The sequence below is a fragment of the Vitis riparia genome, chromosome 19 (assembly GCF_004353265.1).
Source record: "Vitis riparia cultivar Riparia Gloire de Montpellier isolate 1030 chromosome 19, EGFV_Vit.rip_1.0, whole genome shotgun sequence".
Classification (NCBI taxonomy): Eukaryota; Viridiplantae; Streptophyta; class Magnoliopsida; order Vitales; family Vitaceae; genus Vitis; species Vitis riparia.
This window is the reverse complement of record NC_048449.1, coordinates 19,877,995-19,894,563: the sequence shown is the minus strand read 5'-3', so window position 1 is coordinate 19,894,563 and position 16,569 is coordinate 19,877,995. Positions and strand designations below refer to the sequence as shown.

The 16,569-nt window shown below is 31.7% G+C and overlaps 2 protein-coding genes across 2 annotated transcripts; both read right to left on the bottom strand.

Annotated features, from left to right (window-relative positions):
* Positions 1–1,621: 1,621 nt before the first annotated feature.
* LOC117909464 (auxin-responsive protein SAUR77) lies at positions 1,622–2,559 on the bottom strand. The gene has a single exon (XM_034823512.1). It carries the CDS (start codon positions 2,408–2,410, stop codon positions 2,042–2,044), a length of 369 nt encoding a protein of 122 aa, XP_034679403.1. The 5' UTR covers positions 2,411–2,559; the 3' UTR covers positions 1,622–2,041.
* Positions 2,560–7,204: 4,645 nt separating this feature from the next.
* On the bottom strand, positions 7,205–15,822 carry LOC117908399 (ribosome-binding ATPase YchF). Its single transcript, XM_034821978.1, has 11 exons — positions 15,445–15,822; positions 14,066–14,254; positions 13,887–13,940; positions 12,030–12,140; positions 11,601–11,663; positions 11,219–11,473; positions 10,757–10,903; positions 10,638–10,665; positions 10,338–10,408; positions 10,189–10,248; positions 7,205–7,593 (listed from the first exon to the last, which is right to left on the bottom strand). The coding sequence occupies exons 1-11, from the start codon at positions 15,664–15,666 to the stop codon at positions 7,525–7,527; spliced, it is 1,269 nt and encodes a 422-aa protein (XP_034677869.1). The 5' UTR covers positions 15,667–15,822; the 3' UTR covers positions 7,205–7,524.
* Between the last annotated feature and the right edge of the window lie 747 nt (positions 15,823–16,569).

The window sequence follows — 16,569 nt, the reverse complement described above, 5'->3', positions numbered from 1 at the left end:
GCTCAACCAGATGATGAACGAGTCTAACATAGACAACGAATCAACTTCTATTAATACCACTTCAATGGAAGAGTAATTGATTGAGAAACACAGGTAAATCTTAAAATGTCGATAATAAATGAAATCAAGATATTAGTTTTACAAATTTGAAATCTTTTTGTCATTTTTAATCAATTAATCCAAATAAAAATCAAGAAAGAACCCAAATTCTGTAGTTTTAGCTTGCGTAGAAAACACAGAAAAAAAAAATTATTTTAAAAATGTAAGTATTTTCTAACTCTTAATTATTTAAATGGAAGAGGAAAAAAAAAATCGAAAAACATGTAATAAAAAAATTTTGATTTTTTTTTTTATTGTTTGCTAATGTGGCATGACAGATCTTATCAATAATTAATTGACTATAAAAAGTAAATAAAATAATAAATTGTAAAATTTTCTCAAATCATTTTGAAATCCCTCTTTTATTTTATTTTATTTTAAAAAAACTTATTTTTAAATTGTGAGTTGAAATACTGAAAACATATGAAAATCTTGTGGATCATGATCCCCATAAAATAAATGATAGAATTTTCTAGTGGATGGATCGAAATGCATCATTGTATCATCTGAAAGACAACATTCAAAATCCTAATAAAATTAAGTTTTGAGTTTGAAAACTATTCTTGAAAGTAGTTTTCCAACTTACAAAAGTATTTTGGCAAATATTTTACTAAAAATAGTTTATTTTTTTTTTTTTTATGAAGTTATGTTATTATTTTTTAAATAAAATTGAGGCAATTCAGTTGTTTATTGTGAACTTTTCTAAGAAATGATTAAAAATATAAAGAATATTTCAAAAAATTTTATATGGATGAAAATAAACCAGTAAGGGATGAGTTTGAGTTTTTTTTTTTTTTTTTTTCAAAAAACTTGGAACGGGTTTGAATATTGTCTTGTCATATTCAACTCAACTCAATTACAGATTTAATTAAATTAAAATTTGTTTTTTTTTTTTTTCATTTTTCCATTTTTAACACAAATGACTTAAAAAAGCTACTCCTCAAACAAAATAAGTTATAAAAATATATAACTTATTTTTAACGTAATTAAAAAATTTAGAAAAAACAAAAATTAAAAAAAAATAAAAATAAGCATGGTGTGGCAATTATGGGAAATTCTCGTATCATTTCTATTCCGTCCTATTTAAATCTTTAATTAGAAGAAGATGAGAATGAATTTATATAAACGGAACAAGAGATCAGCATGAAATTGACTCATTCTGAATTTTAACGTTGTTCTCTCTATTAATTAATAAAGAATAAGTTGGGATAACTATTTTTCATATTTGAGTTTCCAAATAAAATTATGTTTCTAAAAGCAATTAAAAATTGTTTTTAAGAATTATTTTGAGAACTATTTTCGAAAACATGGTTAATCAACTCCAAATTTCTTTATTCTTATCCTCATTCCTAGTATGAACTCTAAATATAGTAATAGCTATTCTCATTCCTCATAAGAAGTGATAAATAGAAGATGGAATGAATTTGCTATTCTTGTTTCCAATTCCAACTTCCAAGGACACCATAAATGTTGGTAAAAACAGCACAAAACTATTCAAATTTCATTGTTCACTCAATGCAGTTTTGCTCTCAACATGCACTCAATTGAAACTACAATACAAACACCCAAGTGGGTCCATTTGAATATCAACAAACAATTGAATCACTGCATCAAACTATAGTTTGTTAATTAATTCCTCCACCAACATCGAAACATCATTTCTTGGCAAGATTCCTTTGGAGAATTTTATTGAAATGTAGGCATCAAGAATCATATAACACAACAAAACCCCAAGTACATGGCAAAAAATAAACTGTTGCATCTTCACAAACAGTGAGTTAGAAACTTAGACAAGAAGAGATTAATTACCAACAACTATAGAACAAATGCATAGAAAAAAAACCCCGAATATCACCTCCCAAATAATCCAGAATGAAGCTGCAGCCTACCATGGACAGATTAAGCTTCTAAACTAGTCGAATACTTCATCATTGGCGTGGCCTCAGAGCACGTAGAGCTCGGCCAGTTCTTCTAAGGACTCAGAACTGAGGTTTGGATCACCATTCTCAAGCATCCACAAGAGATGATCAAAGAGAACCACCTCACACTTCACCAGTAAAGCCTCTCCGGGCCTTTGCTTTGATTTATCAATGAGGGCGTTCAAGAGAGGGTGGTTTAAGTACTTAGAACTTATCATGTATCTCCTTTTTGAGCTCCCTACCAGTATGGCTTCCCTGTGTTCTTCTTCATGCATGTCTCCCCATACATTTTCTCGGGTGGATTTGGATCTCAGGCTGCTGTAGGATGAAGATCTCCCAAGCTGCCTTGACAGGGTCTTGCACTTCCTGAGTATCAAGTTGATCTTCTTCATCTTCTGCTGCTTCTTCTTCTTCTTGTAAGGAATGAACAGATCAAAGTGGATGAAATAAAAGGAGAAGCTCCATATAGAATGAGGGAATGAAGAATTGGGTGGTGTGAAGTGGGTGCAATGTCATTGTTTCTGGGTGCTTGGATTGTGGGAACCACCTGCAACAAAACATTTTTCAAATGATATCAACATGCCATCTTCTATTTGTAGCTTTGGGCCACAAGTCATGTGTCCAAGTTGCCACAATATGTACTGTTCTTCCTTTTTTTTTTCTTTTTCTTTTTTCATTTACTTTCTTTTTATAAAAATAATAACAATAATATTATTTGAATTGTGGGTTTTAACCACTTTAGTGGATTGAGTGTCACAATCCAACTAAACTCTTGTTCATTCTTTCTATCATGGATTGGTTTTAGGTAAGAGGGTTGGATCTGATACCAACAGTTTTTGTGGGCATGGAGGAGAAAATCAGACCCAGTACATTGAGTTGAGGATTTTTATTTTATTTTTAATAAAACTTTTAATATACTAAATTTGTCACTCTTAAGGAAGGATTTTCTACTAATAATTTTGAAAATATTGTAGTTACCCAAAAATCCCCTCATGGAATGATTTTTCATATGCCTTTTCCATGACTTGACTCAAAGAATTGGTGGGTTTAAGGAGAAAACTAGGCCCTGAAGGTGAAGGGGGATGGGATGGTCCCATAAATTAAACCTAAAGATAGGGAATTTTGGTTTGTTTCTTTCAAAACGAAAAGGCAATTTTGCTCCCTACCAACCAAACGGGGTGACCCCTGATCTCAAAAGATAAGAAACGCTGAAAAGATAAAGGCATCTCAGATACTTAAGCATAACTCTAACTCTAATGTAATAAAAGCCCACTTCATATGTATATAAAATTCAATTAAATATGAGACAACTTAATGCTAGAAATAGCTTCCACAATAAGTGATGATATCCTCTCTTTAAAATGAGGATTTGTTTGGGAGCTATACTTGGAAATAGTCTTTCGTTACCAAAAAAAAAAAAATGATTTTTTAGAAACATTGTTATAATAACAAGTTTATTTTTCTAGGGCAAATTTTTTTTAGGTTTTTTTTTTTTTTTACATTATTTTAAGAAACAATTGAAATATAAAATAATAATAATAATTTAGGACTTATTTGGTAACTATTTTCGAAAATAGTTTTGAAAAATAATTTTCGAGAACATTTTTTAAAACTATTCTTTAATTTTTTATACTGAGAACTTCAAATATTTTAAATTTATTTTTAATATTTTTAAATATATTTTAAAAATAATTTTTATATCAAGTACTTTATTTTTAATCATTTCATATACTTGTATAATTATTTTCCAAAATAATTCTTCGAAAACAAGTGAAAACAACAAAAGACAACTAAAAGATGTTTTATGAAAATGCCATGTTTTTTTTTTTAAGAACATAAAATAAAAATAAAAAATAATTTCTAATTATCAAACATGTTTATATATATATATATATATATATATATATATATATATATATATAAGAATAGAAAACTATTCTCAAAAGTTGTCAAACAAGTCTTACAAACCCTTTTATGATCAAGTATATAATACCTTTGTAGAGAATAAACCGAGAGAATTGTTTTTCTTATTTGAATTTTTAAATAAAATTTTATTCTTGAAAATTGCTCTTAATAATTGTTATCAAAAATTGTATTTTTAGAACTAATTTTAAAAATATTACAAAACAATTCCTTAACTTCTTAAAAAGATGATATAAGCTTGACATGTTACAACTTTTAAATTCTAACATCTTGATAAACAAGAACTTTTAAAGTATTATCAAACACAAAATAAATAAGGTTTTATTATGGGTTAACTTCATTCATCTTCTTACTATTTTAATTAAATACATCTAACCTCCATAAGTTTGAAAATTTACCATCAACCTCCCTTATTTTGAAAAAGAAGTAAGATGAATGAAAATAAAAAATGAAAATGATAGATAAAGTATTTGATGAAATTTTAAATCTATAAAGACTAGATGTATTTAATCGAAACCTCGAGTGAATGAAATTAACACTTTTATTGTTAATATACTCTTTTAAACCTCACAAACTCCGGGCTAACTTACCATTATTGCAACATGTTAATTGCTTAAAAGCTTTTTGATTATTAGAGAGCTTTACACAACGTTTAGCCATGCATAGAAGCTTTTTCATTATTATAGAGCTTTACAAAGTGTTTAATTATGCATGGAACCATTTTAAAGAAAACATTTGCACTCAAATGCTATGTTTGATTTAAAGAATTTTTTTTTAAGAAAAATGATTTTTTTTTTTTTCCTGTTTGATTTTATTATGAAAAAAAAATGTGAGAAAAATAAAATAAAATGCAGTTAAATTAATTAAAATTTTTATAATCTTAAATTATTTTAAGTATATATAAGAGCTAAAATAAATAAAATTAACTTAAAATAGTATATAAAAATAATTTATTGGTTTTAAATTTATTTTATATTTTCTTTTATTTTTTTATGTATTTATAAATACATTTCAATATTCAAGAATACATTATCTTGGGACTTTAAAAAAAGTACTTCATTGGGAACGAAAAGAGACATTAAAGTTACATTACTTAAACTTATCGAAAATTTGAATATTAATCAACCTATAAATTCCATTTTGACTTCAAATGTTATATTTGGTTTTAAAAATGAAGAAAGAAAAAAAAATACTAAAAAAATTATTTTCCCATATTTGATTATATTATAAAAAATAAAAAATTAAATATAACTAAAATTAGTTAAAAAGTTACTTATTTTCAAATTATGTAATCTTTATATAAAAAAGATAAAAAATAAAAAATTAAATAATATATAAAAATAATTTATTAAATTTAAATACATTTTTCATTTCCTTTCACTTTTTTTTTTTTCTTCCACTTTCCTTTTTATTTTCTTTCCATAGCATTTTCCTCAACATTTTGGAAAACATAGCCTTAGATAAAAGTTAGATTTTTCTTTTTTATTTTTATCATTTTATATTCAAATAAAATATATGTAAATAAAACTTAACTTTAAAACAAGCTTTATACTAACATTTGAACTAACAAACAGACAAACAAACAAATGAGACCTAACCTTCTAAATTTTACAGAACCATTGCAGATGGTCTCAATGTGTTGCACAAGAACAATAGAAAGAGCCATCTGTTTGAGAAAAGTGCCCCACAGGCATGGAAGATTTGAGCAGATGCCTTGTCCCTAATGGTTATATGAAAATGGGTATGCACATGCACATTTTTGTCTTAAAGCTTAACACCATTCCAAATGGTTTCCTCATTAGGGCTCATGCTTGCCCTTTCACAACTCTATACATCCTCTTGCGTCCCAAATGCAATATGCCAGATCTGCCGTCTCTAATTCTATCCTAAGTAAATTATTGCACACCAATCCATTCTAAAGCTCAATCATTCTCCTTGGTTTCTATGTCTTTCTACAACCACCACACAGCTGGAAATTGGAAATAATCAGTGCCCAATAAAAAACATTATTAATCCATAACCTCATAGTTTAAGCTTTTTTATTAACTTCATAATACAGGTTCTGAACCCATCAACAGTTCAAAACCAGTGTTATTTTCTTCCATTTCTCATCTTGGAACAAACAGCACTGAGGAATAAATCACATCCTAAAGAGGACCTACAATAAAGGAAAATGATGGATGTGACAAGGATAAAAACTGGTGACTTGTATACTTTTATGTTTGGGACTATGGAAAATAGATAGAAAAATCCTAGTATTAGGGTTTGATCATTGAATGTGATCTTAGATTTTCTTAAAGAGTGTAGATTTGGGAAGTGATAAAGCTTGTTTTCAGCTTAGCTTCCAAGTGAAAGCTTCAGGACTTTGTGTTTGCTTAAAGGCAAAAAACATCATCAATCAAATCAATAAAGATTCAAAACAGGGCAACAGCCTTAATCATCACAAATAACACTATAAAGTTGAAGATAAAGACATCTCATCATTAGTCTATACAAATTGCATACTATTTCACCCTATTTCGTTTAATTCCTTTTGTCTCTAATTTATATTTGTCAACATCAGATTACTTATGACTCTAATCATGTGAATATTTCCCAGATTTTTTCTTTAAATTTCAGCAGCTTAATCAAATCAGCACATATATTGGATTTTTCAAATATACTGACAAAACAAAGCAAGTAAAATCTTTCCCTCAAGTTGGCCATAAAACAGTTAACTGAACAACAGTACCTGATTGTTACAAACTTAGGCCTTTCCTAAGCTCACGTGTGGCACTTAAACAATTTAACCATTTGATGTTGCTAAGTCAGCCTTTCCCTAACCTTTAACTTGATATGTTAAGCAATGCTACATGACTTGGTAGCTAGGATGCGAAACAAAGGTAACACCAAAAAAAAGGAAGCTTTGTATTGTACAAGAATGCTTACAATGCTAGGAAGCTTTCAACTTGCTTGGTGTCTTGGCCAAATGAGGTAACCTCCTTATTCTCTAGAAACACCTATACAAATCCTATATACAAGTATTTACAAGAGTACTCTGGAACTCTCTTAAATGCCCCGCACACTTCCCTTACCTTTCATTCTTGCGTAGAGATGTGTGGACATATCTAGGCTTCTCTAAAAGCTTCCACACTTCTCCACTAGTAACTAAGTGTAGATGACTCTAGAAGGTTTCAAAAGCTTCCTGCTCTCTTGTATAAGTTCAAGAAAGGGTCATTTGAGCAGGTTATGACATGATATCCAAATATTAAGGGGGAAAGAAGGAAGAAAAAACTTAATATCTTTTTAGTATTATTGACTTCACTGTTTCCTCTTAGTTTAGTTTCCTGTTAAAATTACTTAGTTTTACAAAGATGTAACCAACTGGATTCACATCAGTTAAAGTATTTCCTCAACAAGCAAAATTTCTGACTTCCCTCTGGACATAAAAATGAAAGAATACCTTACTGTTTTGCGGTCAGCACAGGCCTTTCCATCTAAGACAATCCCATTCATCAGGAACTTCCAAGATCATATAAAATGAGCTATATCCTGAATTGTCTACCAGCTTGATTGGGTAAAGCAATGAGAAGCAATATTGAGGTCAAACATTGAAACGAAACAGCATTACATCTCCTTCTTGTACAATGTAATCTTTCCCCTCGGATCTCAACTGTCAAACACCAATAGTTTCAGCAAATCAGCATGTATCTTTGAGGAAAAAAAAAGTTCTTCATGCTTGTGTGTGCACATGCATAAGTTTGTGAATGTGGTGTGCCTTCTTTTTATCAGAAATAAAAACTCATTTTATAGGCTGAATTAGAAAGTACAAAGATTATATCATTCATAGAAATACAAGATCTGATAAAAAAGGGAAGAACAAAATGCTGGAAGAGATGACATCCACCAAAGAGGAGAAAAATGAACAAGAATATAAAGGCAAAAGCCCCTGGTAGAACAAAAAAACCAAAACAAAGACCATAGAGCAAGGAGGCATGAACTCGCCAACAAAACCTCCAAACTAGAAGCACCGTGCTCCACCAAATAATCTGTCAAATGGTTGGTGGAGCGTGGAATCCATAAAAAGGAGTAGCTTAGCTCAGAGGATAACCCAAATTTCCTCCACCACAAGAAATCCAACTTCCAAGGACCTCTTTTTTCTGTTGAGAAGCACAGAAAAATTTGTAGTTGAATTTCCCACAAAGGAAATTGCTTGAACCCAAAGCAACATTAAGGATATGCATTAGCAAACCCATTTTTAACACAGGATCTTTCGGCCAGTCCTATGTGATGGGTGGATGCAAGGTTACTTTATTAACACCAATGTTGATGATGGGATCTACAGTTTTTCATTTTATTCCAAATCCATCAAATTGCTGGAAAAAATGTAGGAAAGAGAAGAACTTTTTAATACTAAGACTTTTCATTGTCTGGGACGCTAGAAACACAAAGATATTTGATCGACCAAATATAGGATAAGCGTTGACCAATTTTCTTAAAAGTTTAAGATTATAGGATTTGGACCCACAATGTAAATCATGCATTCTAACACCCTCCCTCACATGTAGCCCCTTTGGGTTTACATGTAAGCTTAATAAAGTGGAGAAATAAAATGACCTCTTTTAGGCTTAATAAATTGAGGAAATAAAGATGCGGTAAGGTTCGAACATATGGCTTCCCACCAAACAAGACTCTTATTTCATGTTAGACAATCAATTTTCCTAAATGAAAGTTCAACATAGAGAAATACATTATTGTAGTTGCATCACTAGGAATTTCTTTGTGACCATGTGGTTAGTTGGTTTTGTTGTGGTGTTGGAATTGGGATTTGAGAGTTTGAATAGCTTTTTGAAACTCTGCTAAATTAGGAGGGAATGGCATAAATGGAGGTCTTTTCATGCAATTATCTTTTGCTATTATAAGGTTTAGTCATGCCAAAGTACTACATGTTGAAATTTTATGTTAAAACGCTGAGCTAGTAATCATATCAACAGGCAAGAAAGAAATGTGAGAAGCTCTGGTTGGTTAGGGGTCATTTTACAATATGGTTTTAGATTCACAAGTTCTCCCTGATACTCCTCAAGGGAAATAATTATAAACTGTGACATAATTTCACAACATTTGCCTAAATAACCATCTCTCAACACTATTGCAAAATCAATGAAAAGAAAAAAGAAACTGCCATTGCAGCTCTCCTTTTTTGTTTTTTGAGGCTTTGGTTTGAATGGACCAAGTTGGGAATTATTAGTTGTGTACTTTGGTGGGCCCTTTTTCTAGTCCTTTTATATATATTCTCATTTTAACTACCAAAAAAAAAAGAATTATTTGTCACAGGAATTCTAAGTATTCCATACAATATATACATAATACTTGTAATTTCAAAAATAAACATATATACAATTTCCTTTAACTCAAAAATTATATTGGAAGTATTATCTTAGTAGAGTTTGAAGGATACCTCATCTTTCTTTGTAAAGATTCCCTTTCCTTAATAAAATGTTGTTTCCTATCAAAAAAATGTCTTATCATGCCTAGCTTCTTGATCTTAGAAGAGAAGTTGAAGTTATGATTGAGAAAGGTTCAGAACTAATAATCAAAGGTCAAAACATCAAAACTGATGGAAATATTAATAATGCAAATATACAGAAACATCCATGACAATATCCACAAAATGTCAAGGTGCCTTGGCCAAATAAGGCCACCTTCTATTTATAAGAACCTATGGAATTCTTTGGAACCCACAAAGGTTCCACTCTACCCTAAAATTCCCTAGAATTCTCTATACAAAGGCTATGTACAAGTATTTACAAGAGACCTCTAGAACTCTCTAAATAGTTTCACACACTCTTCCCTTGTCTTCCACCTTAGTGTAGAGATATGTGGACATCTCTAGGCTTCTCTAAAACCTTCCACACTCCTCCACTATTGTAGATAACTCTAAGAGGTTCCAAAAGCTTTCTATTCACATATATATATATATATATATAAGCTTAAGGAAGGGTCATTTGAGAAAGTTGTGACAATATGCCTTAGAACAAGTGAAATGTCTTCTCTTTCTTCCACCTATTCATTGCTATTTAAAAAATATTGGCAATATTTTGTCAAAAGGATATATCTCCTTACGTTACTATAAATGGGCAAGTGAAACACACGGAAACAAAAGTATGAGGTTCCATAAGAGTCAGCAAATGTGATATAACATGTTTATGTGCAATTGCAAAACCCTCTCTAAAAAAAAATTGTGCCAAAGATAAAGCAACCAACTCACAAGTCCTTTTTCCCTAGCAGCTGCAAGTGAACCAGCAGCAACAAAATCATCATAAGCCACCTGATGAAATAAAACCATTAAATATTCACCATTCATTATATCAGCCTTGGGGAGATATCATTATAACAATTTTCAAGAATGAAGTTTACCGTCTCAGCTCGTATGAAACCCTTCTCAAAGTCTGAGTGAATAACTCCAGCAGCTTGAGGTGCAGTCATTCCTAACAAAAACCAAACGAAGTTCAATAAATAGCAGTCAAATATTTGTTTTCCATTGACCAGTAGCAGTTCAATACAATCTCCACCAACAGGAAATTGACCATATAACATCAGATCAATACAAGGGTACAACCTTCATTAAAACTACCAAAGAGTAAGTAAAGGTCTAGTACAAAGAATTCTGTTATGGTTTTTAGAATATAATTCGCTACAAGAATAACCAAAACTAACCTGCAAGTATGGTCCATGCTTTTGTTTCCTACATACAACATGAAAACAATTTAAAACAAGTAGTTATGAAAATAATAATAACTAAATTGGAAAATGCACTTTGGAATTGTCTTTATCACCTTTTCGCCAGAAGTAAAATATGTACGCAGCCCCAAAAGGCTATACGTTGCTCTAATAAGGTTTCCAAGGCCACTTTCACTGACACCAAGGGATTTCAGAAATTCTGTTCTTTCTTCAGATGGAAGTTCAGTAAGTTCTGACTCAACCTGCAATAACATGCTTCCCAAATTTAATTATCTAATTTGGAGGTAAGCAACCTAAACACTTGTATCAGCATTTGGCAAAAGCTAATGGAAACAAAAAGGAAACAATTCTTTTACAGGTAAGCACAAACTTATTATATTAGTAAAGGATGAAATATTGAGAAATAACTAGCTTTTCTCCCTTCACACATGCAAAACAAAACCCTCTCGAGAGAAAAACTTAAAAAAACAATTTGAAAGAAATACAGGTAAGCACATGTCCATAATCCTTTTTAGTAATCAAGAATGAAAAAGATTATGTTCAAAGGTCCATTCAACCTGTGCTGAGATTGTTACAATTCCAGATAGCAACTCAGATGAAAGGTTCATCACTTCTTTAACATAGGGATTACTTCCAGGCTCAGCTAAGTCAGATTCTGCAACATTAGCCACATATATGATTGGTTTCATTGTAAGCAAACAAAGATGCTTTATAGCATCTTTCTCAAAATCGGTTAAAGTTACTGATCGTGCTGGTTTTCCATCCATAAGTGCTTCCCGAATTCTTTCCAGGGCTGATTTCTCAGCTTCCTCCTGAAATTAAGAGATTGCAGCTGTATATTTAAAACTACTATTGCCTTGGGCTAAAATAAATATTGAAAGAAGGTTATCGATGAAACATTTACTCATGTAGTAACTTGAGACATGGAAATTATCCTACCTTCAGTTTAGATTGTGAATCCTTTGCTTTGCCTTTTTTCAGCTTCTCCATTCTTTTCTCTATCTGCATTTCTTGTAGAAGGTGCAATTTAGTTCTATCAGTTCACCCTATCATAATATGTTATTGATGTATGTTGAAGACAAACAGAAGTTTCTATGTGTTATAGGATATGTTGAACAGTCCAGAAAATACAATTCCTATGATGAAAAGCGCAAATCATACAGCAAAATTACATGACATGGCTACATCAGACAACAAAATTATAAATATTATGCAATATTCGATAGGAAGATTTCATGTCATATCCACTAAATAGCAAGCAAAGTCATGAGAATGCCACCCTCATGAAAATCACATAGTGCTGGTAACTGGTATTTAAGTAATTCCAGAATTGAACTTCAACTGGGCAACAACCTCCCAGTGGCATACCTGATCTAAATCTGAGAAAACTAGCTCTAAGTTGATGACATCAATATCAGACTTTGGATCAACTTTCCCATTCACATGAACAATGTCATTGTCCTCAAAACAGCGTACAACCTGAAATTATAATCAACAGCTCAATAATTAACCAACGAACAGCAGGCCTTTATAACATAATACAGAAAAGGAATGAACAAAAACACTCTCCAAAACGATATGCATGATCTTCATGACATGGCTTTTACAACTTTATCTTCACATTATGAATGATAGTACATGCTAATGGATAATTCATCTGATTGATCAATTAAAGATAACTCCAAATAAGTAAAACATATAACAAAAACTTTGTAGTCCATGCAATACAACTTGGTTTCTTCATTAAAGGATGAACCCTTCACATCCATTTATATGAGTCCGCAAACATCTCCATAGAAAACCTGATAGTTCCACATGCAAACTAGTTTGACAAAGCTTTATGATGATTCATATTCAGTCATTCAGCACTCTCTGCACTGCAATTACAAGTCCGGTTGTATGAAATAGCCAATAGTTCAAAAGGTGCTCAAAGTATTTATTGAATGGTTTGCCAGATCTAGCATTGGATAAGAATAGCAACTTCTCATGAAGATAGCTTTCCTAGTCACTTCATTTCCCCTTTCCAGCCTATGTGAGTGCGTGAAAATAATTATTTGTATTTGAGAGTCATGGCCGTAGTACTAAGAGGAATTTCTGCAGTTGAGTAAATTGAAACAGTTAAGGCATGGAATGGTGAGGAATGACTACCAGGAAATACAAGGCATGTAAAAATTGTAAAACAGCACTCTACAAGGATATGCATGTTGCAAGGATGCAGTTACAAGGTCACCCATGTGTATTCAGTAGGCCTGAGTTCAAACTTCTATTTCTCCCACATGCAAGAAAATGAAACTGTTACCAACCTTCATTTACATCAAGCAGCCCCAATTTGTAGACAAGATCACTATCCCAGTAACTTCTTGAGCACCAGAATTTCAAAAAATATTCCCCTTCTTCAAATGTTTCAAGCATAAAATTACTAAATCTAAAACACACCAGTGTTCTTGAAAACAAAAGCATGATGTAAGGAAATTTCAATCCCTACTAAGTGAGGCAAGGCCAAAGGGCATAAGACAAGATTAGTTTCTCTTAAACACAGAATACAATTCATTCAAAAACTCCTACTGAAAACCAACTTCTTCACAACTTTAACAACTCATGTCCCACTTACAGCAAACACCTGCTAATTCCTAAGTTCCTAACTTCTATACAACCCAATATCCACTGGCAAAAATTGACAAATCCATGGACCTACTACCCAGAAATGAAAAGTAGACACCTCAAATGACCAATCTAAGTGTATGCATTTCAAACTAGCTATTGAAACAATGGTGGTCTTTTAAGTTTCAGAACCCAGGTGTGCTAAAGGTAGACCCTAAAAATTTTCAACCACTACTAAGGCCACACTGACATAACCATTTCAGTTAACATAGAGCAAAAATATACATTTGCTAAGTTCTATCATATTTTCACAAAGAATCCAACTTAAGAGAAATTAAATGTTTATCAATATAACCACAAGCATCTATAGAACAATAAAAAAAGGAAGGAAATGAGGCAAAAACTTAACCATGGTGTAAACATGCAAAAAGAAAAATAGACAAAGTAAATAATTCCTTTCTGAACCATTAAAAAAATAGTGCCATTCTGAATTTCTATCTACAAGTTTTCCTGAATCATGTCATTGTTGAAACTAAAAAACAGGCAAAAGATTCCATAAAATAAAAGGAGTAAATCATTTTAAACAGGAACAAAAAACGTCAATGCATGAAGGTAGACAAGAACCTGAAGTATGGAGTCCACTTCCCGAATATGTGATAAGAACTTATTACCCAAACCCTACAATTGAAAGATTGAGTTTTCGAAAATTTGTTAAGTTGAATAACTTAAAAGTAAGACAACCGAAAAGGCAAACTATGAATATCAAAAAAACACAATACTACAAGAAATCAAGAAACTTTCACCTCCCCTTGACTGGCTCCCTTTACAAGCCCAGCAATATCTACAAATTCTATAGATGCTGGAACTGCTCGTTGAGATTTGCTGATATCAGAAAGTACATGGAGGCGTGGATCTGGAACAGCAACAATCCCTACATTTGGCTCTATTGTACAAAAGGGGAAATTTGCAGCTTGAGCCTTCCCATTTTCAACCTGAAATATGTTATCTTATTAATACTAGATGCCTGATTAAAAAAAAATTAAAAACTGGGAAGCAGAGCAAGAGAATCAGTTAGCAATATAACAAATAAAAATAAAGAGAATAGAAAAAAAACAAAAAACAACAACTGTAGTATCATGTTGGCTATTAATTCAGAGAGGTAATTCAGGACATATTAGAACCTCATGCACTAGATTAAGGCATTTGCTATCATAATTGGAATCAACTGTAGTCCTTCAGCTGATAAGAATGCATGTGATTGTATAACCATCTCAAGTCCATAACTTTGTAACTAGATGGTAAATACCAACAGTAAACATTTATGATATATCAATAATGTTGAAGCCCAGAAACAAAAATGATCCACATTTTTTTGGTACACTGGAAAAATACTATTCAAAAAGAGATACCATCCCAGAACCACATGAACATCCACTTGAGGATTTATGTAATAAACACGGCCCAGATCTTACATATATAGCTAGCCAAAATCCTACTTAATATCAAGGCATCTCAACAAAGTAGGAAGGATCAACCAAGTCTCCCTGACTACATAATCTATGCACCGAAAAAATTGCTTAATTGAGGGACTAAAACACAAATTCAAGTTCTGATTTGCTTACAAATAAGGCAACACAAAATGCCAGTAGAGGACCTGTGTTTTCAATTTCCAAACAGTGAAAATCCCAAAACTCAAAATCTTATGCCATTTGTTTTTTTTTTTTTCTCTCTTCACAACAACCACAGAGTCTATGAATAACAACAACACCTACAGATAGACATTCAAAGAGAAGTAAAATGAAGCACATCTCTTGTTCGGTTCAATAAATAAACTGACAGAAAAAGCAAACAGAGGCTCTATTCTCTCCATTTCCCCGTTTGGTTGCCCAGAAAACCGAGAAACATAGGCTTTTCCATTTCTGATATCCTAAACAAAGACAAACCTAAAATCAAAAACTCAAAACCTCAATTTCTTTGCTTTGCCTTCATTTCTCCCAACAATCAATCAGTGTTTCGTTAACAAATAAGCTAACACAAAATGCAAGCAGAGGCCCTATTTTACCAAGCTCTTCTATTCCTAATATCCCAAATAACGAAAAATCTAAAACCAAAATCCTCAAATATATTGCATTTTCCCACGACAACAAGCTGAATTCACGAGAGAGATTACGAAGGGGCTTACAACGGCGTTGAAGAGAGTGGATTTGCCAACGTTAGGGAGTCCGACGATGCCTGCCTTCAAGCTCATGCTTATCTTGGCCGAAGAAGAAGAGGAAAAAGGCTTGGGAAAGGCATGGAAGAACAGAGACTGTGAAGGACAGAGGATTGGAGATTTTGTGAAGAAAGAAGACTTGAATGGGAAGGCCAAAGTTGGAAGGAGAGTGTGGCATGCTGTTCTCGCCATTCTCCACTCTCACTTCTTCTTCTTCAATAGGCCGAAAGAAATGAGGGGCAAAGCCTCCTTCGTCCCCTTCTCTATCTTTGTTGAGAACTGCTTCAATTCCACTCTATGGAGGCCACACGCTCCTTCTCATAGATTTCGAATGCTTCACAAAAATAGCCTTCCACCAAAATTAAGGTGAAATTACGAACATTAACCCTTTACCCCCCTCCCTATTCTATGTCCAACCAAAGCAAATTGGATCTTTGGTATAAACAAATCAAATCCTTCGCCCAAGTAAGAATTTTTAACGTATATAAGCATTTCCGATTGACCACTGTTTTGTATGCCCCCATACAGCAAGGTTAGTGATTTTGATATGCGACCGTCTAATAAAACTTAATACTTATTATTCGATAATTTAAATTAATTTTAAGTTAAATTATACTTATAAGTTATTAATTTAAAATTTATTACTTAATTTTTCTTTTAAATATTAAAGTTGTTCGATATATTTTATTTAAATATATTTTAAATCATCAAATTAACATATTTATCCTAAAAATTTATAATTAAGGTAAAGCAGATTGAGTAAAAGTGAAAATATAGAGTAATAAAAGAGATCGTGAACATAATTATGATGAGTGAGGGTAAAAATATAAAATGAAGATATAAACTTAAGAATAAATTAATTATTTTTATTTTTTTACTTTAAGTTATATTACCAAACATACTTAATTTTCTTAATAACTTAAATTAAGTTCTTAAGTTGTTTTAAGTTATTAAATTGGTTTAGGGAACATCCACTAGTATAATCCTATTCGAGCCATAATTATGTCAATTACCATAACAAATGGGTTGACATGGGTCATGTTACTTTTTCAACTCATCAAATCTGTTTATTTAATTGTGTTAAAATGACATGTT